General features: G+C 37.0%; 4 protein-coding genes across 6 annotated transcripts; 1 reads left to right on the top strand and 3 right to left on the bottom strand.

The window, feature by feature from the left end:
- Positions 1-12: 12 nt before the first annotated feature.
- On the top strand, positions 13-10502 carry LOC139115186 (U5 small nuclear ribonucleoprotein 40 kDa protein-like). Its single transcript, XM_070677120.1, has 9 exons — positions 13-217; positions 703-832; positions 1348-1441; positions 1923-2088; positions 3874-3996; positions 4688-4808; positions 5691-5773; positions 6334-6499; positions 9149-10502. Exons 1-9 carry the CDS (start codon positions 101-103, stop codon positions 9199-9201), a joined length of 1053 nt encoding a protein of 350 aa, XP_070533221.1. The 5' UTR covers positions 13-100; the 3' UTR covers positions 9202-10502.
- On the bottom strand, positions 10353-17247 carry LOC139115185 (alpha-taxilin-like). Of its 3 annotated transcripts, XM_070677117.1 has the most exons (6): positions 17191-17247; positions 16509-16724; positions 14375-14515; positions 13672-13939; positions 11628-13134; positions 10353-10485 (listed from the first exon to the last, which is right to left on the bottom strand). In XM_070677117.1, the coding sequence occupies exons 1-5, from the start codon at positions 17209-17211 to the stop codon at positions 12581-12583; spliced, it is 1200 nt and encodes a 399-aa protein (XP_070533218.1). In that variant the 5' UTR covers positions 17212-17247; the 3' UTR covers positions 10353-10485; positions 11628-12580. The 3 variants fall into 3 exon arrangements, with proteins under 3 accessions (XP_070533218.1, XP_070533220.1, XP_070533219.1); XM_070677119.1 differs by lacking the exon at positions 17191-17247 and having other exon boundaries at positions 16568-16710; XM_070677118.1 differs by lacking the exon at positions 10353-10485 and having other exon boundaries at positions 12442-13128.
- Positions 10768-12536, bottom strand: LOC139116595 (uncharacterized). Its single transcript, XM_070679191.1, has 2 exons — positions 11628-12536; positions 10768-10884 (listed from the first exon to the last, which is right to left on the bottom strand). Exons 1-2 carry the CDS (start codon positions 12534-12536, stop codon positions 10768-10770), a joined length of 1026 nt encoding a protein of 341 aa, XP_070535292.1.
- A 129-nt stretch (positions 17248-17376) lies between the features above and the next one.
- LOC139116594 (coiled-coil domain-containing protein 73-like) lies at positions 17377-21990 on the bottom strand. Its single transcript, XM_070679190.1, has 7 exons — positions 21145-21990; positions 20809-20880; positions 20234-20341; positions 19207-19281; positions 18494-18668; positions 17579-17787; positions 17377-17466 (listed from the first exon to the last, which is right to left on the bottom strand). Exons 1-7 carry the CDS (start codon positions 21661-21663, stop codon positions 17377-17379), a joined length of 1248 nt encoding a protein of 415 aa, XP_070535291.1. The 5' UTR covers positions 21664-21990.
- Between the last annotated feature and the right edge of the window lie 5240 nt (positions 21991-27230).

Below are 27230 nucleotides of genomic sequence, written 5' to 3'. Positions count from 1 at the left end.
TTCATTTGGTTTGTTCGTTATTTGTTATCTATTGAAAGTAAGCGTGTGTATGAATCTCTGTAACACGATTTGAATCGTATCTTTGATATTGATATACAGCATGCCCATCATGGAAGGAAAACGGAAGGCTGAAGACGGTGCGCTTGTTCCTGTGAAGAAACCAAAGAATGAATTAGTCGCTGCTGCTGGCCTGCAAAATAGAGCAATAATCGAAGCCGTGAGTGGAAGCATTGTATTGTTTATGTTCACAAACACGGTACCTACACTGACAGTGACTTATGTCCATGTACACATATTTTTTGAGTTCTTTTGCTGATCAATGGAAATCATGTTGTTTTATCATACCACAGACAATATGTTACACATGTGTATTATATACTTGTCAGAAAAAGAGCTTTCAGGCAATGCCACGACAGAAAACGTGTTTAAAAAGTAATCAAAGGCAATGTTTTCAAACCAGGGAAGGTTCAGGACATTCTTATTTACTATACTGCAAGTTACAACTACAAGTTGTTGTCAGTACTTGGAAGTCTACCAACCTTAGTGATTCAGTTCTTCAAATTGTAACTACAACCTTCGTGATTGTAGTTAAAGATGGTTGTACCATCATACATCCAGCTGCTTATTATCAATATGATGTGTGTACAGTTTTATCCCTGATCTGAACTGAACTTATCCATCCCCTTTTTACGTTGACATTAGGGAGTGCCAAGGACATCAAGTCTCCTTTCACCGATAATGTTACTAACAGGGCATGAGGGTGACATTTTCAGCAACAAATTCTCACCTGATGGAACAATGCTGGCATCAGGAGGGTTTGATCGTCAAATCTGTGAGTACATGTATGATTGATTATATTTATGGGTACATCAACCTGGTAGCAAAAAACCCATGCAAAGTAAAAAAAAAATGGAGAGCAGAAGAGCTCTATTCCTTTACTTCACAACAAGTGTAACTATGTACTACTACTCAAACTCAACCATAAAATATTTTATTCAAAGTATAGCATGACCACTTGTCATATTCCAGGGAGTTATTATTTATAATTAATAGTGTAGTACACTAGGCATCAGATTTTGCCCATGATCTTTTAGGTGAAGATGCTGATAATTTTTACATGATTTCTTTTAAGTAGTATACATCCTATTGACCACTGAGTATACAGTATTTCATGCCATGTTACGTGTATATGTAATTTGCTCAATCATGAGTCATCACTTAGAACATTCCTCAAGTTTCACAGGTCTATGCTGTGGCACATCACTGGCTAACTCACAATCAGCAAGATTGAGGAGACACTAGTGAAATTTGTGTACATTTATTATGGAACTGTGTCCTCATTTTCAGTCTTGTGGAATGTGTATGGAGAATGTGAAAACTATGCTGTTCTCAAAGGGCACACTGGAGCAATCATGGATCTTCACTACTCTACTGACGGCAGGTACTCATAATAATCTTGTTACATTCAATCTCCATTCTCAAAATCTGATGTTTTTGACCAAATTTTACAACAGAGTTCTGGTATAACACCAATGCTTGAGCTTGTTCATTTTAATCTACATGATTGTATAAACTTGACATGTTAATGCAGAAATGGTTGCCTTTCAACATTCATTTTGTCAGTTCAATTTGTTTCATTTTGTCACCCATCAATTTGGTAAATGAACTTCAAAATGTTCTTCAGTAGCCTGATGTGCATGTTATAATTTCAAGAACTTCAAAAAGATGACAAAAGTTATTGTAACTCACTTTGTAAAATGGGAAAGCTGCTGTTAGGTATATCCAACGTCATATACATAATAGACAATGGCCACTGCATCATGCCGTGGTTGCAAATGATATTTTTGACATGACATGATCAACAGCATGGAGACATGTCATCAAAAATAATTACTGACTTTGTTACATTCTACTTTCTACAGTACTTTATTCACAGCCTCCACAGACAAGACAGTTGCATTGTGGGATTTACACACAGGAAACAGAATCAAGAAGTTGAAAGGTCACACGTCATTTGTCAATTCATGTCATCCATCCAGGAGAGGTCTTCAAATGGTTGTCAGTGGAAGTGATGATGGTACTATCAAGGTTGGTATTTATTTTTTGATGTCTTGGCTAATAGTGGTTAAAAATAGTTGACAAGACCCATCTGCTATGATACAATAGATGTTCATTCTTCCTAACGTTTCAGAATGAACATGGAGGACTTTCATCAGAGGCTATACAAGCACAATGGTGAAAAAAAGGACAAAAATTACATTTTATTCTACACGGTCAAGGAATATGAGAACAAATACACGGATATAAGCATATATTAGACAATGCAGCGACGGTTTGGTAGAATGTAAAGTCTATAGTAGAAATGTGACTACTGTAAAGAAAAGGAACAAACATTGAAACAATAAATGAAATAGCTATAAAAGGCAATGAAGTTCAGTGAGAAATCTATACAATGCAATGTATCAAAGGTGGATGGGTCTTGTTAACTATTTTTCACACCTCATGTATCCATTATCTACAAGTACCCGCTGCAAATTCCACATAGGGACTGTGATTGGACCGACCCACTTGATATTCACCACTATAATTTCAAAGTTCATTTTACTTTATTGATTAACATAAGCCCTGGGCATGTAATTTTCCTCCCTCCTCAGAAATTTGGGTGGGTATTTACAATGACCACACCTAGACATGTTCAAATATGATTGGTTTTACCGGTATTGAAAAAGAAGGTAGAAAAAGTGATGTTTGCTATTGTTTGATGTTTGTCATCAAATTTCATGCAAATAACATCAAAGCACATAACATCGTTTTTAAATGCCACCAATATGAACAGAAAACTAGAGGCATAACAAATAAATTTTTTAATATTTCCCATTTTTCAAAAATCAAAAAAGGTTGATACTTACCCAAACATAACCTCAATTTGAAGCTTTCATTGAAAGTTGAGGGAAGGCGCTTGTCCAAGCATGGGATTTTACAGAGTTTCATAAGGTAGAATAGGACAGCAAACCCTAGGGAAGGATTATTGTCAGTTTTGGGCTAATGTTCAGCATCTTGGAAACTTTGACAAACTCATTATTCTTAATGAATTATTTCCAAGCCAATTAGGTAGAGAATAGCTCTACTTTTATAATGATTACTGTATTATATTAGTATTACACTATCAGTTAATTTTTATTTCATCAAGCTACCCTTATTCTAAAGTTGAAATATTATAGTGACCATTGGGCTGGGTGACCTCCCACCGTTGATGTTGTATCATTATTGAAATATAAATGTTGAGTCATGTCACATGTTTTGTTTGAACTTGATCAACCATTCAGGACGTGTTGCTGTATGAGAATCATGAGATATTACTGTTACGCCTATAAGAAGCATGTGTACAATGAAGTATGTGAAATGAGTCTAAGATGCATGTATACATTTCAAAGATTTTTCTTTCCAAGATAGTGTACAGACTGTGTTTTCCAAGTTCGTTATCAGCATTTGTACATGTTGGGTCAGTCCACATTAATCCATTTTGCCAAATATCTGATAACAGATGTATGAAAGAGAGTGATCAATAGAAAGTGAACTATTCGCAAAACAAAACTGTGTTCATGTCGCAACATATTGACAGGGAGCCTGAATTTGTGCATGTCTGAAGAATGTAAGACTCAGACAACAACTAGTTTGCCCTCTAACAAACATTTCTCTCTGGAAACTGCGTCAAGCTGTGGAATTGTGGAAAACTCTTTGCACCAGCTATTTATCTTTACATGTAAACCAAAATTTGTTTGCGTCACAGGCAGTTTGATTGCATCGTGGCGTGTCATATTGGCTAAGAGGACACACTGACAACAACAAATGTAATGTTTGATCACTTTGCAGCTGTGGGACACTAGGAAAAAAGGAGCCATAGAAACATTCCAGAACACATACCAAGTAACTGGTGTGTCATTTAATGATACAAGTGATCAGATTATATCAGGTGGCATTGACAATGATCTCAAGGTATGTACTTGAACTTGTGAATTCTGGAAAGTACAGTTCATAAGCTAAATTGAAATCACTTAGTGACAATTTGATTGTTATCTTTGTAAATTTCCGTTTCCAAACATTTATTTTCTCCCTAAGTCCATAGTTGTTTTGTACTTGTTTTGCAATAAATCATCAATTCTTAAGTCCTGTTGTTATCTTCATTCATTCTCATAAATGTACGGTAATTGATATGAATATGCCAGATAAATAAAAACTGATTCCAGTGATGATTTTCATTGAGGGAAAAATTATTACAAGGTAACTGTTAGAAGTATAAATGTAAATCATGGACACTTTGCAGAGTTTGAACTCATGATCTGCAATACCGAATCACGCAAAACCAAAATAACAGGTTCACATGTTTATGACTGAATTTATTCATACTGTGTAAAGTGTGATACAGCAACATAGCATAAGGTCACTTTCAGAAACACACACACAAACATATAAAGAAATACCATTCTTAAAAGTTAAAGTTGGAAAATTTAAAAACCTGTCAACGTAAGATTTTTAGAGCTCCATATATTTAGAACAAGTGTTATGAATTTCAAATCTCCAACACTTGTGTCTTGATTTTGCTTTTTCATGCAAAAGTTGTACAGGACTCTGGGTATTTTTAAGCAGGGTATTGATGAGATGTATATTAATTTGTTTACCATCACAGGTTTGGGATCTTAGGAAGAACGACATAGTTTACAAAATGAGAGGACACACAGACACCATCACTGGAATCAGACTCAGCTCTGATGGGTCTTACATTGTCACCAATGCAATGGACAATACAGGTATGTGAGATTATTACAGTTATAAGTTGGTACAAGAAATGTATATGATAAATGAAAATCAGAAGAATATTATCCAGCACAATATACAACTTAAAGTGTAACTACATGTCGTATACGTAGTTTTGTGGTACTAGATAGTTGTACCGAATGTAAGTCAAATATACAAAGATGTACTTGGAATTTAAAAGGAAGCTAAACATTTTTAAAGCTCCATAAGCTGTATCTTTGGCTATTTTTTCAGAACTTTTGTTTTGTGGTTTCCCTACACTTTCTGCATTGAATCCCTAAACTGTAATTTAATGCCAAGTATTTAGCATATCAACACAACCTATATGAGTATAATATACATTGTTATTGTTGAAAATTGTATTCAAGTCCGGACTAGAATTCATTTGTAAACAATAAACAATGATCACTACACACATACAAGCTGTGTTGACAAAAAGAATACTCGAAATTTCAGTATGACAAACGGATTAGGGTCAGACACGGTAGTTGATATACAGAAGCAGAATACTGAAAAACTTGCCACAAGTTACAGCTTATGTCCCTTTAACTCTATTGCAAGAAAATATCAGATGAATTTTATTCAAATTTATTTACACAAATGATTTGAAAGTCATCATTAACAATCAGGACAGTTTTTGTTGTAGTATGTTGATATCACAGAGCATTGAACTTGAAACTAGTACTCCTACACTACAACTGTTAGTCATCAATCATATGATTTGTGAAGGTATATGTGAACCTTTGTGTAGGTGGTCTAACTTCAACAGATAAGGCATTTTCTATCTTCCTGCCATGATACACCCATATACTGAAGATAACTTTGACTCGTACTCAAGCATCACTTTCATAAACTCACCTTTTCATCTTTTGTAGTGAGGATTTGGGATGTAAGACCATTTGCACCACAAGAGAGATGTGTCAAACTATTCCAAGGTGCACAACACAATTTTGAAAAGGTAAATTGAACCCCAACTCTCTTTACAATATGTTGGATACCTTGAGCTTTTCAGTAAAGAGTCTCCACACATACCACAAGGGGAATCTGTCATGTGATTGCACGGTACATATCCCATGGACATGGGAAGTATTGTGAGGGGCACTGAATCATGTGACATTGAGTGATTGACCAGCAGATATTGATATCTTTTCCAGAAAGCAACCATTACAATTTTGGAAGGATCATAATTACCTGAAATGAAGATCATTTTCAGAGCATCATCAAATTCTGGTACATTTAGATGCATCACACTTTTTTCAGTTAAAGTGAATCTGTTTCCATACTTTACCATTGGTTGATCAGAATTTCTCATTAAAATATTCATAATAATTAATTAAAATATTTTGTAATCATTCACATGCTCTATGGGCAATAGACAAAGATACGAAAAGCTGCCTCTGATAGGAACTCAACATGAATATCTTATCATTTGTGTCATCTTCAGCAAATGATAAATTATCAGTAGATCCCAAATACTAAACCAACATTGTCACTATTATTCCAATTTTTTCTGTTCAGAATTTGCTAAGATGTTGCTGGTCACCAGATGGTAGCAAGATAGCCGCTGGGTCTGCAGACAGATTTGTTTATGTCTGGGATACTACAAGCCGACGAATACTCTACAAATTGCCTGGCCATTCCGGTTCAGTGAATGATGTAGATTTCCATCCCCAAGAACCAATCCGTAAGTTACTTGAAATACTTCTGTTGCACTTTCTATGCTAAGGATTGGTGAAATCCTATAGTAGCATTCTTGTTAGCTCAGGGTTTTTGAAGGGTGAGCAACCCTGTTTCTTGAGCAATATATTTATATTTTAGTAACAAACAAAATTTCATAGCAAAGAATAGTATTCATTATAGATATGTAAGTAGTAAGACCATTAGTTGTGGCACAGTCCCTCTATCCACCGGTCTGGAAACGTGGCTGGTTTCTTTGTGACACTCCGTGATATGAACAAACACACGATTCACACCTTAAACAAGGACACTGACAATGTTCAACGGCCGTTATATCGATGTCGCTACCCCACGATCCTATGACAGCCGCAATGTGATCGTTCAAAAACATGACGTTTGTGGGTTGTTATTTTCAGAATATCACAAAACATTACAACTTGTTCCCTTTAGAAACACTAAACAATTTATTTTTTCATTAAATGGGTAACGTTGCCCTCTAGATAAAGCTTGAAAGGGACCACACATTATGGTTGCATTATGATCACGATCGAAAAACAAAATGGCCACGCACTGTTCGCAAGTGTCATGGACTGTTGCCCGAAATCAAGAAGACAGGCAAAATCAGCTGAATATTAACATCGACAGCTGAGTAGTTCATTACCAAACTTGTTGTTGTGTTGACATGATAGCATTTTGTAAAAGGTATTTACTGTGCCTGAGCGCGAGCGTACGTATCGAGAGTTCGCCATATTGACGCTACATGGAAAATATGCGAATAAAATCTACGTGCATTTCTCAGCAGTTGTCGTTCCTATTCTGCTCAGTTAACAGACATAATTTCACAGAATATTAATAGAATATTACACAGAAAACATATTGAGATCATATTTGGAGGCACTGACTACTAGCATTGCAAGAGAAAGGGACCACAAATTTTCCGGTGTGTTTCCAGCCGTGCCTGAGCGAGCGTACGTATCGAGAGTTCGCCATATTGACGCTGCATGGGAAAATGTGCGACCACACAACTAAAATCTACATGCATTTCTGCAGTTGTCTTTCCTATTCTGTTCAGTTAACAGACATGATTTCACAGAATATTACACAGAAAACATATTTAGATCATATTTGGAGACACTGACTACTAGCATTGCAAGAGAAAGGGACCACAAATTTTCCGGTGTGATTCCAGCCACAGTCCCTCTGAGGGACTGTGTTCCAGCCGTTGCTTGTGCTACGTACGTCAACACACTCGCAGCGGACAACACCAGAAATTATCGCACACTATCATCATTTACGATGGGATAAGGATCACGAAAATCACACACCGGTTTCAGGATATGATAATTTCTGTCTTCGTGTCGTAGATAGACGCAGAGAACACTTAAATAGAGCCAAACAGCGAAAATTCGAGAAAAGCGTACACACAATCGGGGACTGTGGCATGCAGGACAAACCCAAGCTACGCATTATCACGTGACTGGCCCTCGTATCGCGGTTCAGCTGTGCGGTCTAGGTGATTGACACCTTTTACAATAGGCGTTTCCAGACCGGTGGATAGAGGGACTGTGGTTGTGGTAGCATTTAGTATTCTCAATATTGGTATTATTACTCATAGTTGTAGTAGCAGTTGTACTTGTAGAAGCAATATAAGCAGCAGTAGTAGTAGTGTTACATCCAGCAGGCCAATATGACTGGGCCTGAAGCACATTTCTTAGGGGCCGTGGAAGCATACGCACGGTAAACAAAACTAAGTGCGTTTGGCCTTAACCCCCTCCAATGAAAGTTTGGAAGTCCGAAAATCCAACCCAGCCTCATTCTGTATCATACCTACATACAATTAGTAATTACTTGGTTAAGAATATACGGTTTTCAATTGGGTTCGAACCCACAACATAAAGCATCCAGTCACCTAGTGGAGAACTAACAGACACAAATTACTCAACGAAAATCCACTACTGGTACATGCCAAACAGTATAGCGCGATATTTTGCGATACAGTAAAACGTGGAGCGAGATGTTGATATGAAAACATGAAGTGGGATTTTTGCGCATTGTAATCGAAATACAGCCAAACCCCCCCCCCCCCCCCCTCCAACCCACCCCAAACACGGAAATTACGTTTGCCATGCGTGTGTTTTAATTATCCATGGCCCCATAGTGACAAGTAACTTCTTCTAGATTACAAGGAAATATAATTGCTTCATGTTGATGGAATTAAGATATATTAAGGTAGAATGCAGCTCATATGGGAAAGACCTTTTGCTGTCTGTTTTCTCAATGAAACTTCAACTGTGCTCTTACCAAATTGGTAATAAAAAGCAAGGGTCGCATTGCAAAGTTTGGTATTGGAGAAACAAATTTCCTAACATATACAGATATATGAGATTGAAAATGACATCCAACCATGTGTTTACCTAATGGGGGGAAATAAATTTTGTATTTTTATAAAAGACTAAGATGTTGAAAATTTTTGATTCCATTAGCTTTAAAAAGAACTCCCAAAAGTGGTAGATCAGAAAAGAATTGTAAATTATTGAATGTCTAAATATGTCCCTGAAGCACATTCCACCTTGGTTGTTCTAAGGCACAGTCATCTTCACTAATCCTGTCATACAAACTTGTCATTTACGTGACAAAAATTTCTTTTTTCTTTCAGTTACATCATGTGCTAGTGACAAAAAGATATACCTTGGAGAGATTCAGCCGTAGTATGCGCACTCAACCAAATACTGCCACAAGACCATCAGTACATTTTATTTCTTAACCTGTTCACCCCTATTCCCTGTAAACAGGTCCATAATGACCATTGATGACAACTGATTTGGACCAAACCATGGTTGTGCATGGGTTAGTCCTACCTACCTGAAAAGGTATTGTCATTACTCTGGTTTTAATTGTCTGTTTGTCATATTCCACAAAACAACAATTTCACACTATGTTGACAACTTCAGAATAGTTTTGTAACATTTGTTGAATAGAAACGTCGGCCATGTTGAACAGTATACTTTGTTTTCAAACTCACAAGCCAAACAACCGTGAAATATTTTTTAATAAAACTTTTAAAAACCATGACATTAATCTTGTGTCAATCATTTCACAGAACAATAAGCTATAAACTGTAACATTTATCTAAAAGGTAAACTTAAAATGGAACATGTTACATTTGGTAACAAATCCTCTATAAATTACATTTTATTTTGCTCTCTGAAAGAAGATTAGCAATAAAGTTGCAGTTTTTATGGTATAACATCTCTGCTAGTACTTTTTAATTCTGAGTTAATGGCAAGCTATTTCAGGACAAGCAAGCATCCAACGATTTAAAAAAAAAAACAAGTTGTGTTAGTGAATGATACTATGAATTGAAATCCTTTGGAATGTTGCAATTTCCAAAATTCCCTTAAATTTGGATATCTCAGCACTTCGAAAAGGTAAACTATAAAATGCCAAGTTTATGTAAAACAAACTTGATAGTTACTGGCACAAAATTGTATAGAGATTTGGGATCTATTATCTTTATCCTTTATTTGTCAGGAATCCTTGTAATGTATTTAACACTACGCATCACTGTGACAGTATGTAGTATGCTATTTTGCCTGTACTATGAATTCACACATACCAGACCGTCCACAGAAAAACTTTCAAACAAATGTTTGCGTTTTGTTCCTTGCATCTGTCGAATGGATTTCACACAGCTGCATATGCTGGATATTTCAATCCAATATGTCCATTGAGGTATGGCAGTCATATTTCTTACATAGAGAATAGTCATAGTAGACCACTGTGCATCGTCAGATAAATTAACTACACTTTCTCTTTTTTTGACTGCCTTTGTCGCGATGTACTCAATCTTTCATTCTTTAGGAAATCCTGTATACGACTGATATCACTTTTGATTTCAGAACGGATATTTTCTTCATCTTCATCTTCATCAGAAAACAATGGACTGCATGGACTTTGAATATCCACAGATTTACGCTTCCTTGTCCCTGTTGGCTGGGTATTAAAAAACACTTCTTACAATCAACATTGAAAGAATAAACTTTTAGTAGCATGCACTGCCTGTGTTGACGCACACAAACAGCGTTATTTTTGTTCGACAAAAATCATTTTTGTGACAACTCAGGCGCTCGTAAGGCCGAGCGCTGTACATATATTCAGTGCTTATGTCATCATCATCATGTGCTTTATTTGTGTATTCAGGCAGAGTTTTCTTAAACAGATCTTCCAAGTTGTTTATTGTCAGCCATTTCCTTATTTTATTAATACCTGTACTTGTTAAAGCATGCCCTCTATTGTGCCAAGTGTTCTGAATGCTGACAGCACAACACCCTCAGTGCCCCAAAGAATGCCCTCTACAAAATTCATTTTGCATCCAGAACAGTCATTGTCTAACTGCAGAAAATTGATTCATTTAATCAATATTTTAGTCTTACTTTGATGTCTATGTCATTGAAAATATTCGCCATTCAAAGTAGCAGAGTTCATCATTTCAGCTACTTTCGAACAATGTACAGATTCCTTTTGGAAATGTTAAAGTCAGCATTTATGCTTTAACAATACCAGTATTTTGTATTATTAAAGGTACCAATACAACTTTGAGATAAGCATTATTATACATCTACCATCAAGAACAATAGAATTTTGTGTGCACTAGATGGCCATACGGAACACCCATTCCGTAACATTTTACCCTTTCCAGGCACCCTCACACGTGCTGATGAGCAGTGCATTCTGGGGCTGTATGTGCGCATTACAAGTAACTGTTGAACAGTTTCAAGGGACCCATTAGATAAGTGCCAGAATATGTCTCAGTTACGCTCTGTACAGAGTAGTGCATCGGCTATCCAGAAACTCATCCAATATAGCATTCCACACTTGCGCTATAAATTGCAAGACAAATTATTGACACTGCACAAAAACTGTTAATACTTCACCCATTTTATGCAACAGTCACAAATGCAAGATGTACAATGAGAAAGTTATCAATGTATAATGATAATGTCATCACGAAAATACCACAACGGATGCACTCAGACATAGGTGCTACACATTGCACAATGTGTTACAGGCTGCCAATTCTGTCACAGTCATATGTATTTGATGCATAAGATATGGTAAAGAAGAATTTCACTCACCTTGAGAAGTGGTTCTGAGTTAAATTCTGTGTTTGATCTCTCACTGTCTTTGGACCCATCATGATTGACAGATGATGTTGGTTGAGAACTGCTTAGGAAGTTACTGGTTACATTTCGTCGTGATCTCTTCAAGGATGGCATGCTCACAAATTGATACTTGAATCTAGAAGGACTGGTTTTAGCTGAGTTTTGTGTTTTATTGTTTCCAGGTGACAATTGGTCCCGTGTGCCACTCTCTGTAGGTTGGCTCTGACTTATTTCAGTTTTGTTGCTTGTAGAACAGGTTTGCGCTGTTGCATGCTGACTTGCTTTGTTTGTTATCACTGTAGATATTAATGTTGCATCACTATATGCAGTGGTCTCAGCTTCAGCAGTAGTAGAATTTGTTGAATCAGTGAGAATTTCCCTGCAGCTTTCTTGATTGTCACCTAGAACAGTACCACTTCTGCAACTAGTGTGGACACTGACACTTTGAGATGTATGTGGGCCTGCTGTCTGAGAACCAAATAAAACCCCAGCTCCCATCTGTGAGGAGGACAACACATTTTGTGACTGATCTAGTCTTCCATCAGTTGCACTAGTTTTCAAAGGATTGATACATCCACTCGGTGAGGCAGCAGAAACACTCAGGTTGCACAGTGCAGGAATAATACGAGATGGACTTTGCCCTGTTGTAGCATTCTTAGCAGGGTTAGATGATGGACTGCTTACTAAGGTATTACCTGCATTTGAAAGTGAAGTCTCATTGATTGTGCAGTCAGTATTCACAGAAGTACCTTTCTTTGATGGCACGGATTCTTTTGATCTAGAACTTGTCTCTGGTTTCTGTTCACTCACAGTGTGATCTGATGAAGTAACACTGATGCCACAAGCAGCATCACGTTTGCCATGTTCTTGCTCAATATCCATTCTTTTATCACCAAAGTCTCTACTGTCCTGTTTCTCAGTAGCTTTTAAGATGCCAGGTGGCACAACACTGCTGATGCATGGAGATTTGCTCTCAGATTCTGATGAGAAGATGGTTGGCTTCCTGCTGAATGATACCCTTTTCTTTGACTTCTCATCATTCTTACACTGTTCTGTGATGAACTCAGTGCAATCTGCTCTGAGATGTCACATGTCATCAACTTGGAAATTTCAGATGGTCCACATCTTCCCCTAATGCTTCTAAGTGATCCTGTATCATCAAGCCTGCCTTCCTTACTCTTATGACTCTCACTATCTGGCAATAATAAATGTTCCTTCCGAGTATGTTTCAAATTTCCACCATCAGTTTCAGGAACGTCTTGCTTTCTTTTCTTGGTTCCTGGCACACCATCAGTTTCATCTCCACCAGTGTTATTCACTTCATCCAGTCTCCTTTTGGAGACTACCATCTCAGAAGCACAGTCCGTATTATCTCTTGCTTCAGACTTATGTACAGTCCGCATTCTTTCTGGTGTCTTTACAGTGGATGAGGCGGTCTGGCTTGAAGAGTTCTCCTCAATTGTGGCTTTCTCCTCTGTTACTGTGTACAAGAAATGAGTGTGAACCTTCAAAGAACACTTTCATTCCTATTGCTATGTCTATTGATCTCCCTTAGAGTAAGACCTATAGTTTTACTGTTAAACACAAAATAACACTGCAGTGGTTATGAAGGAAAATTTTCTTTTTCAAACAGGAGTCTGATTATCATAATTGGCCTAGCTAGTGGCTTCAATGTTACTATAGCTGATGTAAACTCACATTAGAAAGGGACTATTTCTTAGCAAAATGGACTACTTTTCTATCTCAAAAGAAAAAGTTATATGTCCTGTATCTTTGGTTTGAGATAGTTTTTTCGTGCAAATGTACGGTATATTTTGAGTAGACTGGAAGATCCGTCACTTGGGGGCGCTCTCTACACTCCCCCTCTGAGAGGAGGGGATTGTTTCGTAAGGGTAGGGAGCGTCTTTGAGCAACAAATCTTTCATTCTATACTTTGAGTTACAAGCAAAGAACAGTAGAATGGGAATTTTCAGAATTAAAATATCAGTTCTATCAATAAAGGAAGGGATTTACTCACCACGCTGCTCTTCTGGGGAAGTTGGAGGGCTGAAAAATTCCTCCTCAATGAACACATCAGCTTCACACTCCTCGACACAATCTGTCTTCTCTCTGCTCTGCTCAGTTGCTATGTTACTTCTCTCTCTGGATTTCCACTGATGAACTTCCTGTTGAAGTGAGGCCACCTGTCTCATACTGGCATCCAGTTGTTCTTGTAGCATCAGTAATTTCCTTTCATTTTCAAGTTTCAATTTGTGCTCTTCTCCTTCCTTCTGATCAAATCTCTCCTGCAGACCCAATTAAGTGACGTACATTCAATGTCAAAGTACAATATGCATTGCAGATATAAACTGTAAACTTCCACTCATAATATGCTTTGCTAATGAATTCAATAAAATAATCTCTCATGTAAACAAGAATAAACATTTTGCATCAAAATGACAATTTTCAGAATAGGAAAAATTCCTATTTACTCCAGTTGATTTTGAAGTAAGGAATGGCAGCCAATCTTGGTTGTAACCTGTTACCTTAAGTGGAAACATTTAATTATTTTCTGGAAAACAAATTTGCACACTGGTGGTTTAATTTTCAACACTAATTTGCAAACACTTCTTCACAGAAAAATTTAGAATTAAAAGACTTTCACTGTCCTGAAAATTTTCCCAGAGGTGCATCCTACCCTTATTGATATGTTTGTGCTGAATGTAGGGACGATTGCTTACTTTGAGCATTTTGATTTCTTCAGTAAGGGTTGTGTTTTTCTCAGCCCAGTTTGTGTTCAATTCTTCAACACTGGTATGGGATTTACTCAGTGCTTCATAGTCCCCTTGAAGAACCTGTAATCTCTTCTGCAAAGATTTCTCCTGAGACAAGGAAATGGTAAGGAAAGCTGTTTTAGAGAATTGGAAGTATCAAATTAGACTCATAAATTGATCACAGTCAGTGTGCACTCCGATTGTGATATTATGGCTACTAATGCAATGATTTTCACACTCAATTTGATCATGTCAAACTGTATTTCAAACAAAATTCACTTTTTACATTTTATGATGTACTGTAATAAATACTACAAATGCAAAAACAGAGTGTGGTTCTGAGCGTACTATTTGAGATTTAAGAACAGCAAAGTTAATTATTTCATAATACAATGTTTGAACAGTGATGCTTGGAAATCAATATTTCCAGTAAGCAACATTTTGTCCCCACGTCAAAATTAGTCCAAAATTTACAAGTCTTGAAACTATCATGCGCTGTTGAATATAATAGTTAAATGTAAAATCAGGGGAACCCTTGTTGCCAGAATCATGACCCTGTATGCTGTCAAATTCAGTGTGGTAAAATTTCAGAATGAGTATTTTGGTAGCCAGCATGTTTCAAAAAGAAATTATTGTACGCTACAATTTGATAACATTTTCGCTTTGCAAGTAAATGTACACAATGCTGAACCATAGAAATGTCAGCCTTAACCACTTCTACCTAGTTATGGAAAATTGAGAAATCTTCTATGATCTGCCAAAATCTAGAACCATGACAAATATGGATACCAATGAAAGAAATCTTAACCCCTTGACTACCTTGAACGCCGGATATATCCGGCGCCATTTTGAATTACCATATACCTTTAGTGCTGGAAATATCCGGCACAGTTAAATAGGCGTATTTGCTTCGTGTTTGTCCCTAAAAATCCCGTAATTTCGGCATCGGCACGCAGCGCGACTAAGATAAATGTATTCCGACCTGGCCTGAATGTGATTGCGCCCCCGTACGTCCGAGTACGGCCAAAATCCGGAAGCAAAGGTCGTGACCCATGACCTCGACCCTAAAAGGTCAAGCTGATCACAGAAGCGTCGCGCTGATTGTTTACAGTTTTCAGAAGCTGGTTGATGTCATTTACTTGCAAGATTTTTATGGTTTGTTTTTTTTAATGAAATGAAATGTTTATTTATTGAAAACAAATGATTAATATGTAAATATGTTCTATTAACAGCAATATTCTGTTAATGAAACTGGAGGAAATATAAATTTTTTACTATAACCCAGTGAAATTTTATAGTAGCCATACTGTCAATATGACTGGCCACATGACTGGTCATGTAATTGGTCATGTGATATGTTGTTCCCTAAAATGTATTTTAAATATTGTCAATTATTTTTTGATAAATCATAACCATTTTAGATGCATGTTTCTGCAAGGAAGACATAAAGAAGGTATTTACAAATAAGATGTGTTGATTTTCAAATACAGAATTATGTCAGATGCTGATGTTTGTGGTTCATTTACTCTGCCTTTTATGAGAAAATTCTTAAACAGTAAAGGGTAGTTATTATTCCGTATATGTAAAGACAATGCCATGAAAATTGCAACTGTATTCAAATTTGAGTCATTTTATGGATTCAAAACACGTCCTAATGCTTCAAATATTCTTTCCCAGCATATTCTTTGCCAACTCTGGTCACATGATGAGTCATGTGACCAGTCACGTGACCTGAAAATACAAAACTTATGTATGAGAAAGTGGGAAATTTCATGCTGATTCAGAAAATATATGGTTTATTGGTACTTACTTAATTTTTACTCTAAGCAGTGTTGTTGCAATGACCACACCCCAGATTTTATCAATATTTACATAAGGGGCCTGGTATATAGGAATACATTGGCCTTGGTAGTCAAGGGGTTAAGTTAAACCTACATGTAAATTTGGTAAAGTCTATGCTGTTTGCTAAATACTATTTACTAACTTTTAGGACACATTAAGAAATATTATTTGAAACTGTCTTGCAGTGGTCCCTTCTCCTAGAACCATTGAAAAAACAAACAAAATATACAAACAAACAAAACAAAGAAAAATATCATACCTTTTCTTGCCATGTCTGCTCCATCTCTTGATGACGAGTTGCCAGTTTGTTTAACTCACTTTGTTTTTCATCACACACTGACTTCATTTTCTCAGAATTTTCCCTGACTCTGGTCAACTCTCCCTGTAACTGTGCCGCCAATTCTGCATTGTTTCTGCTACTGTCTGCATGTCTACTGACCAGCTCATGTGCCTCTTCCATCGATTTCAGTATTTTCTGATCAATGAGAACAAATGATGCAAATAAAACTGACTTCTCAAATATCAGTTGATACTTGATATTAGCTTGGAACAAAAGCTAAGAGATCCCAAATAAATGTTTCAATATATCTACAATATATTGTCTCGAAGCAGCCTTGGGTGAAATTAGTCTCATCACTGGTGATGATTTAAAAATTTTGTCCAACTGTGCCTGCTGTGTAAAATCTAACCTATTATAATTACTTATTTTATGATGCTACAGTTATTCTGTTGAACTTTATGGATCCTCTCATATTAATTTTGTAAGCTGTTATCTAATTTGATAGGTTTTTGACATTTTGAAAGATAGATAAATTCCTGGATGATTCAGGACTTTGATTAACATCTCATGCTTTAGGGAGTTCTGATCATGGAATGTTCTGAAAAAGTATTGAAGTGATAAACAATGGAAATGTGTAGTGTTAAAGTTGAATAAACCTCACCAGATTTTCTGCTCTAGACATTTCTAACTGTGTCTTCAGTTGATCACCCTCTGATGCTTTCTGCAAACAACAATAGTGAACATGAGTTTTGAAAGAAATATTTGTGAGGGATTTAAAAGTATCCAACAACATACCACCCGGAACAGTGAATTTTCTGTTTTGCAGTCAATGTACCTAATTTATGTTTTATACAACAGCAATCCTGGGTGATGATGTTATACCATCAGCAGCAAGGCTGTGTTTCTCTAGTAAAAGCCAGATTTCTGACCTAGCATACTGTGAATGGTCGTGGATATTGATAATTAAAATATTTCACTGAAAAGTTTTGTTGTTTTATACCTGTATTTGAATGTTTTGTTTGTGAATTTAAATATGATACTTTACTCACTTGATCCATCTGCTGTTGCAAATTCTCAACCTGTTTTTCTCTCTCCTGTAGTTTCCTAGCCATGTCATTTGGTTTTCTGTTGAGTTCAATCCTTAGTTTCTTCAGCTGTTGAACACTGGATTCCAGATCTTTCCTGCAGTTCTCAAGTTCACAGTGCTTGTGTTTGTTGATGTAGGCCAGTTTCTTGTTCAACTTACAGGCTGCTTGTACTGTACAATTTAATAAGAGAAATTTATACTAATTTTGTTATTTTTATTAATGAAACGTGTTATGAACAGAGTCATTTTAACATTTTGTGACTATTAAAACACCAAACACTTTGAACTCAGTATGATGGTTTATTAAATATTGTTAACACAGGATTATTTCAAGCAAATTCAGTTTCTTTTCTGAAAAAATAATGTGGAAGGGAAATTCAAGACATAAGCTCTAGCTGTAACAAATCTTTCCTTCACAGAAAAACAATTATTCATGATAAATTTCAGACCATCAATCAAGGAAATGTAACAATGAAGTTCAGATCCTGTATTCTACAGAACTCTACACAATGTATCATGGTGTCTCAAATAAAACAACTTTTGAGTTCAAATTATATAGCAATTTAATCTCTCATTTTGCTTCATTTGGAAAACAAGGCAACATTCGTTCTTAAGTAAAGATTTCATCTGAATGGAGGTATTGAGTTCCTTTAACTATCCTAGGTAATAAATAATATTTTATGAACTATTTCTGTAACTTTAAAGAAAAAGGTACCACAATTTTCCTTTTTACACTTTTTGTGCTATTGCGCTACCAACTTTAACGCAGAACAATCTGCTATGATTCCCTTTATAAGCAATACTACCTATCTAGTCAATTTTATGTCACGATTTACATGTAAGATACAGCATGACAAGTTTATGACTTCTGACTCACCATTTTCTTCCAATCTCTCCATCTGTTCTGTGACACCAGTGACCTGTTTTGACACATCTTTGGTTTTCTGTTCCAAGTCAACAATCTGGATGACATGTTTGTCCTTGGCAGTACTCTGCATTTGAATCACATGGTCTTTTTCTTTGATCTTCTTTTCCAAGGAATACTTTGAAAGCTGAGACACAGAAAGCATACACTGTACGACAGATATGTTGGCTATTGCTTTGAATATTCAATACACTTTCACCTTTTAAATATTGTCTAGCACATTTGACAAAAAATTGACCTGTTCACCCCTAATTCTCTGTAAACAGGTTCACACTCACAATTGATAACAGTGAGTTTGGGCCAAACAAAGGCGGTGTAAAGGCTTATAAAACTACACTGCTAGAGTAATGTTTGAGATCACAGTTATGTTCAGAAGCCTCTATAGTTATGAATAAAAAAATTCCACAGGCTTTTAGTGGTATATCTATATGAAGTTCTTTGAAAAACATTACACAAACTGTGTTACCTATAGACAAAGACACACTGGTGGTATCTTATGATAATATTGTAATGTACTTCATCATTTAAGGCCACTGTGTATAAAATGATTAATTTTTCAGAAGATAGGACAATGTCATTTACAAATAAACAACTGAGTTTTAAGGAGCTCTATTCATATCATCTTAAATGGTATAGCAAGGGAGCTGGCCATTTGTCAACTTTACCATGAGAGTCCTGATTTCATTCTTCAGTCCAGTTACTTCTTTCTCGGTCCTTTCCACCAACAAGGCCAGTTTTTGCTAGAATAAGAATGAGATGTTTAGGTGATGCTGAGCCTGAAGGGGTGGGACAATTACCTATTTAGTCTGTAGATGGGCTCATGGTAGCTGTGTACAAAGGACTGGCAGAATTGCCTTTCTTTGGCGGAGATTTTCTTGCCTTGCAACATGGGGATGGAGCATTTGGAAAATTTCATAAGACTGATTTCAAAATCCATAACATAGTTCTGAAGTTGGGTTTACAATGACTGCTGCATTAATTTCATAACCACCAGAAAACAGTATGTGCAGCTTTATGGAAATCTGTAACAATTTTGGAATCGGACTAAAGGAAATTAATGTAGAGGAACATAGAAAGAGAGTTAACCATGGTAACACTGTTGATAATGATATGTAATAAGCTAGTACATCAGGGAGATAATAACCTTACAAGAGTGTGTTTTAAATCTCAAAAAGTCAGTTCCTTATCAGTGATAAAGGGGATTGACAGGTGTACAGTCTTTGGGACTATAGTCAAAGTATAGTGATACTTGAATTTTCAACCCCTTCAATCTGATATAAAGTTTCTCTTCTCAAACATAAGTATTAGGCCACCCCAAAAAATTGTTTCTGGTATAATCTTCCTTCAAAAATGGGATGATGGTGCGCATACTTTTTCATTTTCATTTTTTTGCTCAAGTTGGTCTACTTTCCAAATATTTTTATCTGCACATACTGTACGGTGAATTTTGGAAAGAAGGCAGTTCTCATCGCATTATTGATCTCTGCTCCACAGAAAAAAGGTTGACACAAAGGCTCACAAGAAGCAGCTCCTCTTTTGAGGTCTTAAATTCTTTACTGATTGTGGACAGCATTTGTGACACACAGTAAATCTTGGCCTATCAATGAAAAATAGAAGTCTGTATCGACAAGGGATGGCATAAACTTGTTGGTCTGAAATGGCAGGGATAAATACTTCTCATGAAAATCATACCTTATCATCTTCGAGTTGATGTATTTTATCTTCAGAGTGCTTCTTTGCATCAATAATTTCTTGCTCATGCTGATCTGAGAGAGTTTTGTTTGAAGCAATTTCTGTTTCCTGTGTTTATGTGAACAATATTATGCAAATATAGTACAGAAAAGGCAAGAGACCTGAAAGTGCAATGCAAATTAATATGGGACTCTTCAAGATTACTAATAATGCATTCAGTGTATAATAGATGTAAAACAGTATAATTACTGTATACGTTGCTTTGAGGCCTGCAGTGATGTGATCATAGACTTTTTCATTGGTACACTGCGACCTGATCTCACATACAGACCCACATTATGATCAAGAGCACTACTGGTATTAGTTGGGATGAGTTTGGCAAATTCATAAGTCATAGCACAAGGATCTCTCTCATCTGAAATCATTTTGCCCATAATGTTCTTCACGAATGTTGTTCAATGGCAATGAAAAAGGAATATATGAATAATGTTCAAGGGATATACAGACTATTTTTGGATAGAGCAAGTTGAAGTCTCAATGAAAGAAATTCCAAAATTTAGGGCTTAATTGCTTACCAATTTTCGTTCTAGTTCATGTTTTTCTGTCACCAATTGCTTGATTCTCTCTTCATTCTCCGAATCCGTGCTCTGTAAAGTAAAGCAAGTGGACTGAATAAGTTAAACCTGAATTTGTATATTGTATGGCTACCTTCCCAAGAGGTTTTAGAATATTACTCCTCCAGATTCTCCATATGTTGATAAATCCATGGAGGCATGCAAGGAAACTTTTGACGGTAGTTTCTGACTCCATAATGAAGCAAGTTTTCGTAAGAAAGACCGAAAACTCGCAGTGGTTAATGGTTCTCACTCGCATTTTTTGTGGGAACATTGTCTGAATATGTGCACACTTACCCTTCTTATCCTCAACTCTTCGATAACCTCGTACAAGTTATCACGGAATTTCAAATAGTTGATTTGACTAAAAATATTTCTTTTTTCCTCGTCGTTTCTCTCTTCAAAAGTTCTGTTTTCCACCTTTGACAAATTTTGATTAGTACCAGAGATGTTTTCACAACTTTTGTGGAGATCGTGACCTCTTGGAGCTGCGGTCTTCTCGCATTCGTCGACTTTTGCATTTTTTTCTGAACCTCTGTCTTTTTCGTTTGTGCCACAGTCTCTATATAGAGGGACTGTGTTTCTGCCTTTATCTTCTCCTGTGATGATATTGATATTTTTTGCAGTTTCTTGCAGCTCATCGCTTGCGTCAGCTTTAGTTTCACCTTCTTGGGGATCTTTGCTTGATTCTTCTCCATGTCCGTTTGATGTTGGCGGAATTTCTTCACCGCCCTTTTCCATTACGCGGGCTGTCACACTGCAAATTCTTCCGAGACAGTGTAATTTATGGTAGTCAATGTGTTCCAGTCTTACCATAGAAAGCAAAACAGTTTTGCAAATTCAAATACATCTATCATACGGTATATGGCAGTTTTAAATATCTACGACTACGAAGTTAAGTTTCACGCAGAGGATGTGTACCTGAACCTGAAGTGATCGTTTTTGTCTTCTGTTCAGAAATGCATCGGTTCCTTCTGGCAGGAAATTACTATGTGGGTAGTACAAACCTCACAAAAACACCAGACAACATGTATAATTGTATCTTCCTCGGTATGATTGATTTATAAAATCGGACTATCCTAGCTTGCCAGATGTGAGAAAAGGTTACGATGCAAACTTGCAGACGACATACACAAGTTCAGTGGAAACATCGTTTCCCACAAGGCATTGGTTGACTTCCGGCGTTCTGCCATCTATACTCATTGCCATCTACACTCCGTTTGACCTTTGACACATACACCGGCGTATCACTCAATTGTTATGCAAATAAAATATCGATTCAATCTATACTCTGCCCTTGACACGGCTCAGGGAAATCGGGAGGAAACATCTTTTACAAGTTGAATTTGCGATCAACGGGCTGACTTGCCCATGCAGAACCATGACAACCATAGGGGTCCAATCTCCGATGATGACGATGATGATGATTAAATATTTAAAAATGAAGATAAATAAACATATATTTGGACTCAGTAAATTTGTTGTTATTGTTGTTGTTATTGTTGTTGTCGTTGTTGATACTATTTGCAGAAAAGAACAAAGTATGCGCTGCAAATTTCAACACAGCCTAACTATACATGTGCGTCGCAAATTCAATACAGCCTAACTATACATGTGCGTTGCAAATTCAATACAGCCTAACTATACATGTGCGTTGCTGCCTAACTATACATGTGCGTTGCAAATTCAATACAGCCTAACTATACATGTGCGTTGCTGCCTAACTATACATGTGCGTTGCAAATTCAATACAGCCTAACATTACCCAAGGGGTGTCACTTCATTGCCACACACTTTTTTTCGATCGCCAAAATGCACCTAGCATGCATCGAAATCGGTAAAATTCGACGTAGGGTCAAAGCACATTAGTCCTTCTCAATAATACTCCAACATTTTTACCTCTTACCGATGAAAAGTCGAGAAATCAGCAAGTTTTTCAGCGTATCTGGACGTCTCTTACATTTCAGATTTAAAAGGCGAGGCAGTGTATTGAGTCACGTGGGCGCTTTTCAAATCGAACCAATAGCAGAGCTGAATGGACCAGCGTGAAAACCCGGAGGCAACGTAAGTTTCTCACATCTTTGGAAAGAACGATCTCTTGCTGCGGGTGAACTGGAACTGTTAAAGTTACCAGAATTTCGTATGCAGACGCACGCAGACAGTGTCACCCATAGTCTTCCAAAGACGTGAGAAACTTACGTTACTGCCGGGTTTTCACGCTGGGCCCATTCGTTCAGTACGGGCTCTGACCCTACATCGAATTTTACCGCTCTCGATGCTTGCTGGGTGCATTTTGGCGAGCTCTGCTATTGGTTCGATTTGAAAAGCGCCCACGTGACTCAATACACTGCCTCGCCTTTTAAATCTGAAATGTAAGAGACGTCCAGATACGCTGAAAAACTTGCTGATTTCTCGACTTTTCATCGGTAAGAGGTAAAAATGTTGGAGTATTATTGAGAAGGACTAATGTGCTTTGACCCTACGTCGAATTTTACCGATTTCGATGCATGCTAGGTGCATTTTTGGCGATCGAAAAAAAGTGTGTGGCAATGAAGTGACACCCCTTGGGTAATGTTAGGCTGTATTGAATTTGCAACGCACATGTATAGTTAGGCAGCAACGCACATGTATAGTTAGGCTGTATTGAATTTGCAACGCACATGTATAGTTAGGCAGCAACGCACATGTATAGTTAGGCTGTATTGAATTTGCGACGCACATGTATAGTTAGGCTGTGTTGAAATTTGCAGCGCATACTTTGTTCTTTTCTGCAAATAGTATCAACAACGACAACAACAATAACAACAACAATAACAACAAATTTACTGAGTCCAAATATATGTTTATTTATCTTCATTTTTAATATTTAATCATCATCATCGTCATCATCGGAGATTGGACCCCCTATGATGACAACGACTCAAAAAGCGAGGGCTATATAGTCTAGGGCCAGAAGAAATGGTTGCAGGGAGTAAAGATGGCAATGGATGGAGTATAGATGGCAGGAGTATAGATGGCAAGTGCACTTGCCATCTATACTCCATTGCCATCTATACTCCATTGCTGTTGATACTTTGTTGTCATCCATATTCCATCACTATCTATACTCCATTGCTATCTATACTTAATTGCTTTCTATACCAAATTGCTTTCTATACTCCATTGCTATCTATACTCCATTGCTTTCTTGCTGTTGATACTTTTTTGTCATCCATACTCCATTGCTATCTATACTTAATTGCTTTCTATACTCAATTGCTATCGATCTATACTCCATTGCTATTTATAATTTTTAACCTTGAAGAGAAAGAAGTTATGAAAGGTACACAATGAATTCTGAACTGAATTCATTTGCTCTAAGGCCGATTGATTTTAATCATTCACTGTTTGATTCAGAACAATGAAAATTTCACTGAGGTTTATTTCTATAATAAGTAAAACAGATTTCTTTGTTTTAATTATTATTTAGTCCATCATCCAACGGGCGTAAGCCCATTTACAGGATGAGGTACCCACAACCCTCTACCTCAATGGAGCACAGGGGAGTAAAGTGCCTTGCTCAAGGGCATGAAGATTCAATTTATTTTAGACATTATGTTTGACAGTGACTCAACAAATCAAGGGCTAGTATAGTCTATGGCCAGTAGAAATGGTTGCAGGGAGTAAAGATGGCAATGGATGGAGTATAGATGGCAGGAGTATAGATGGCAAGTGCACTTGCCATCTATACTCCATTGCCATCTTTACTCCATTGCTGTCTACAAATATACTTAATTGCTATCTATACTCCATTGCTATTTCTATTCATTACTATGACAAGAGAGAGGTTTTTGAAAGGTACACAATGGATTCTAAACTTAATTCATTTGATCTAAGGCCAATTCATTTAAATCATATACTGTTTTGATTCAGAACAATGAAAACTTCTATAAGGGTGTTTTTTTCATAATAAATAAAAAAAACTGAGAAGAGACTTCTTATATTTCACGAGAATTTAATTTATTTTGGAAATAAGTTTGACAATGACTCGACAAATCGAGGGCAAGTATAGTGTATGGCCGGTAGATGGTTATACGGAGAATAGATGGCAGGAGTATAGATGGCATGTGTACATGCCATTTATACTCCACTGCTATCTATACTGTTTTGCTGTCTATACTTTGTTGTCATCTATACCCGATTGCTACCTATATATGATAGGTTCTGAACTGAATTTCTGATACGGAGCTTCATTATAAAAGCTGCACTGACATATTTTTAATATACCAGAGGGACAGTGAATAAAGACGATTACTGCCGTGAGTTAACGGAATCATTGACAAATTCTGCCAGTCAGCGACTTTGGTTAATGAATGCTTGGAGTACAGTTGGCAATTGCTTTCAATAATCAAGATTACAAACTACTGGCGTTTTGCAAGAAAAAAATGTTAGAAATGGATCTGAAATATATTAAAGCATTAGTACATTATGGAGACAAAACAAAAAACAAAAAAACAAACAATGAAAACATGACTGACAACACAAAAAACTACCAAACTTCAGAATGTGAGTTCACACAAAAATATCACGGATCAACCAATCGCCAGTATAGCTATGACCCAGGCCACTACCCATGCACTGTACACCCTGTGAAGTTTGTACATGAGAGATCCGATCTGGAAGAAGGTGAGCTTAGGTGTGCACAGTGCAGTGGGTTCTGCAATGAAATCAAACATTTTATATCCTTTTGCAATTTCTTTAACATTGGGAAAACGATATTTTTGTCTAAATAAAAGTGGAGTATAGATGGCAAGACAGCATAGATGGCACTTTACAATGCCATCAACACTCGCACTGGCAGTTATTTGCATAACAATTACGTGACATGCCAGTGTATGTATCAAAGGTCATACGGAGTGTAGATGGCAACGAGTATAGATGGCAGAACACCGGCGTTCGTTCGGTTGACGTCATTCTTGCAGAGTAAAGGATATGATAGGGTAGCTCTGCATGGCGGGCTGTGTGTTACCGGCGTTATACGACCTGTGGTGGGAGGCCGTATAACCCCGGTACACACAGCCCTGCCAGCAGAGCTAAGGATAGGGGTTAGTGCGCGCGACAGGGAGCCTGTCAGCTGGGAAATGGAATGTGTCATGTGGGAATGCTCACGTTTAGTCACGGAATATGAGATCAAAGGTCATAGGTCAGGCTTTTGCGCAAGCGGTTCCCTCAAATAACTTTTGTTGTTCGTACATATATCTAATGCTGCATACAACTGTACAGTCTTCTCCGCTAGGTGACAGGGTACCGTACGTTGTGAGTTCGAACCCGATTGAAACCACCACATTTGTTAATAGAGAAAGTGCATGAGCACAAAGTGAGTATCATTTTTTTAGTCATTTGTGATAGACTTGTAACAGAAGGGAATGAGACGCAACAACTGTTGCAGCACATCGACTATGACTTATCCATATCTCATTCATTTTACGTGGGAATGAAGAGACTCGCAACATATCTCTATTCATAATAATGGTTTTGCTTATCAATGTTTTCCTTCATGTTATTCCTTGGTGACATATTCTGTTTGGAGCATTGACATTTTATGATATCCATTGACATTTAGAAAATTTGGAGTTGCACACCTGTCACATGGGAATGAAGAGGCTCTCAACACATCTCCAACCACTAGCATGGCATTATCTATCAATGTTGATCTTCATTTTCTTTCCTGGTGACATATTCTGAATCATTTTGAGCATTGACATGGGAATTTTGTTGTATTGATTTGCATTTAGAGCATTCAGAGTAACACACCTGTCACGTAGGAATGGAGAGTCTGTCAACACATCCCCAACAACCATAATTGTGTAACTTATCCATGTTTCCCTCAATTTTCTTTCTTGTTGACCTATTCTGAAACAATTTGAGCATTAATATAGGAATTATGTTGTATTGATTGACATTTGGAGCATTCAGAGTCATGACACACATGTCACATGGGAATGGAGAGTTTCTCAACACAGCTCCAACCACAATATTTTATGTCTTACACATCTTCTCCTATCTCTTAAGTTTTCCTGACCTGTTCTGAACCTCTTGTAATTATTACATTTGAATTTTGTTGTATTCATTGTAATTTAGACCTTTCGGAGTCACACACCTGTCACGTGGGAATGGAGAGTTTCTCAACACAGCTCCAACCACAATATTTTATGTCTTACACATCTTCTCCTACCTTTTAAGTTTTCCTGACCTATTCTGAACCCCTTTTAATCATTACATTTGAATTTTGTTGTAACCATTGTAATTTAGACCTTTCGGAGTCACTACCTGTCACGTGGGAATGGAGAGTTTCTCAACACAGCTCCAACCCCAATATTTTGTGTCTTACACATCTTCTCCTA

The sequence above is a fragment of the Ptychodera flava genome, chromosome 17, assembly GCF_041260155.1.
Source record: "Ptychodera flava strain L36383 chromosome 17, AS_Pfla_20210202, whole genome shotgun sequence".
NCBI lineage: Eukaryota > Metazoa > Hemichordata > Enteropneusta > Ptychoderidae > Ptychodera > Ptychodera flava.
The sequence above is the reverse complement of the archived record's forward strand: the minus strand, read 5'-3'. Positions and strand labels throughout refer to the sequence as shown.

Excerpts from the sequence above, each read along its gene's own strand:
- LOC139116594 (XM_070679190.1), bottom strand. The coding sequence starts at position 21,663 with ATGGTAAGACTGGAACACATTGACTACCATAAATTACACTGTCTCGGA. Across the intron at positions 19,282-20,233 it reads ATCAACTCGAAGATGATAAG|CAAAAACTGGCCTTGTTGGT; the intron begins GTATGATTTTCA and ends TTCTTATTCTAG. Across the intron at positions 18,669-19,206 it reads ATGAAATCAGGACTCTCATG|CTTTCAAAGTATTCCTTGGA; the intron begins GTAAAGTTGACA and ends TCTGTGTCTCAG.
- LOC139115185 (XM_070677117.1), bottom strand. The coding sequence starts at position 17,211 with ATGTCTAGAGCAGAAAATCTG. Across the intron at positions 14,516-16,508 it reads AGCAGACATGGCAAGAAAAG|GAGAAATCTTTGCAGAAGAG; the intron begins GTATGATATTTT and ends TCCTTGTCTCAG. Across the intron at positions 13,940-14,374 it reads AAGAAATCAAAATGCTCAAA|GAGAGATTTGATCAGAAGGA; the intron begins GTAAGCAATCGT and ends TTGGGTCTGCAG.
- LOC139115186 (XM_070677120.1), top strand. The coding sequence starts at position 101 with ATGCCCATCATGGAAGGAAAACGGAAGGCTGAAGACGGTGCGCTTGTT. Across the intron at positions 3,997-4,687 it reads GCATTGACAATGATCTCAAG|GTTTGGGATCTTAGGAAGAA; the intron begins GTATGTACTTGA and ends TTACCATCACAG. Across the intron at positions 5,774-6,333 it reads CACAACACAATTTTGAAAAG|AATTTGCTAAGATGTTGCTG; the intron begins GTAAATTGAACC and ends TTTTCTGTTCAG.
- LOC139116595 (XM_070679191.1), bottom strand. The coding sequence starts at position 12,536 with ATGGATATTGAGCAAGAACATGGCAAACGTGATGCTGCTTGTGGCATC. Across the intron at positions 10,885-11,627 it reads ACTCAGAACCACTTCTCAAG|TTAGACAATGACTGTTCTGG; the intron begins GTGAGTGAAATT and ends AATTTTCTGCAG.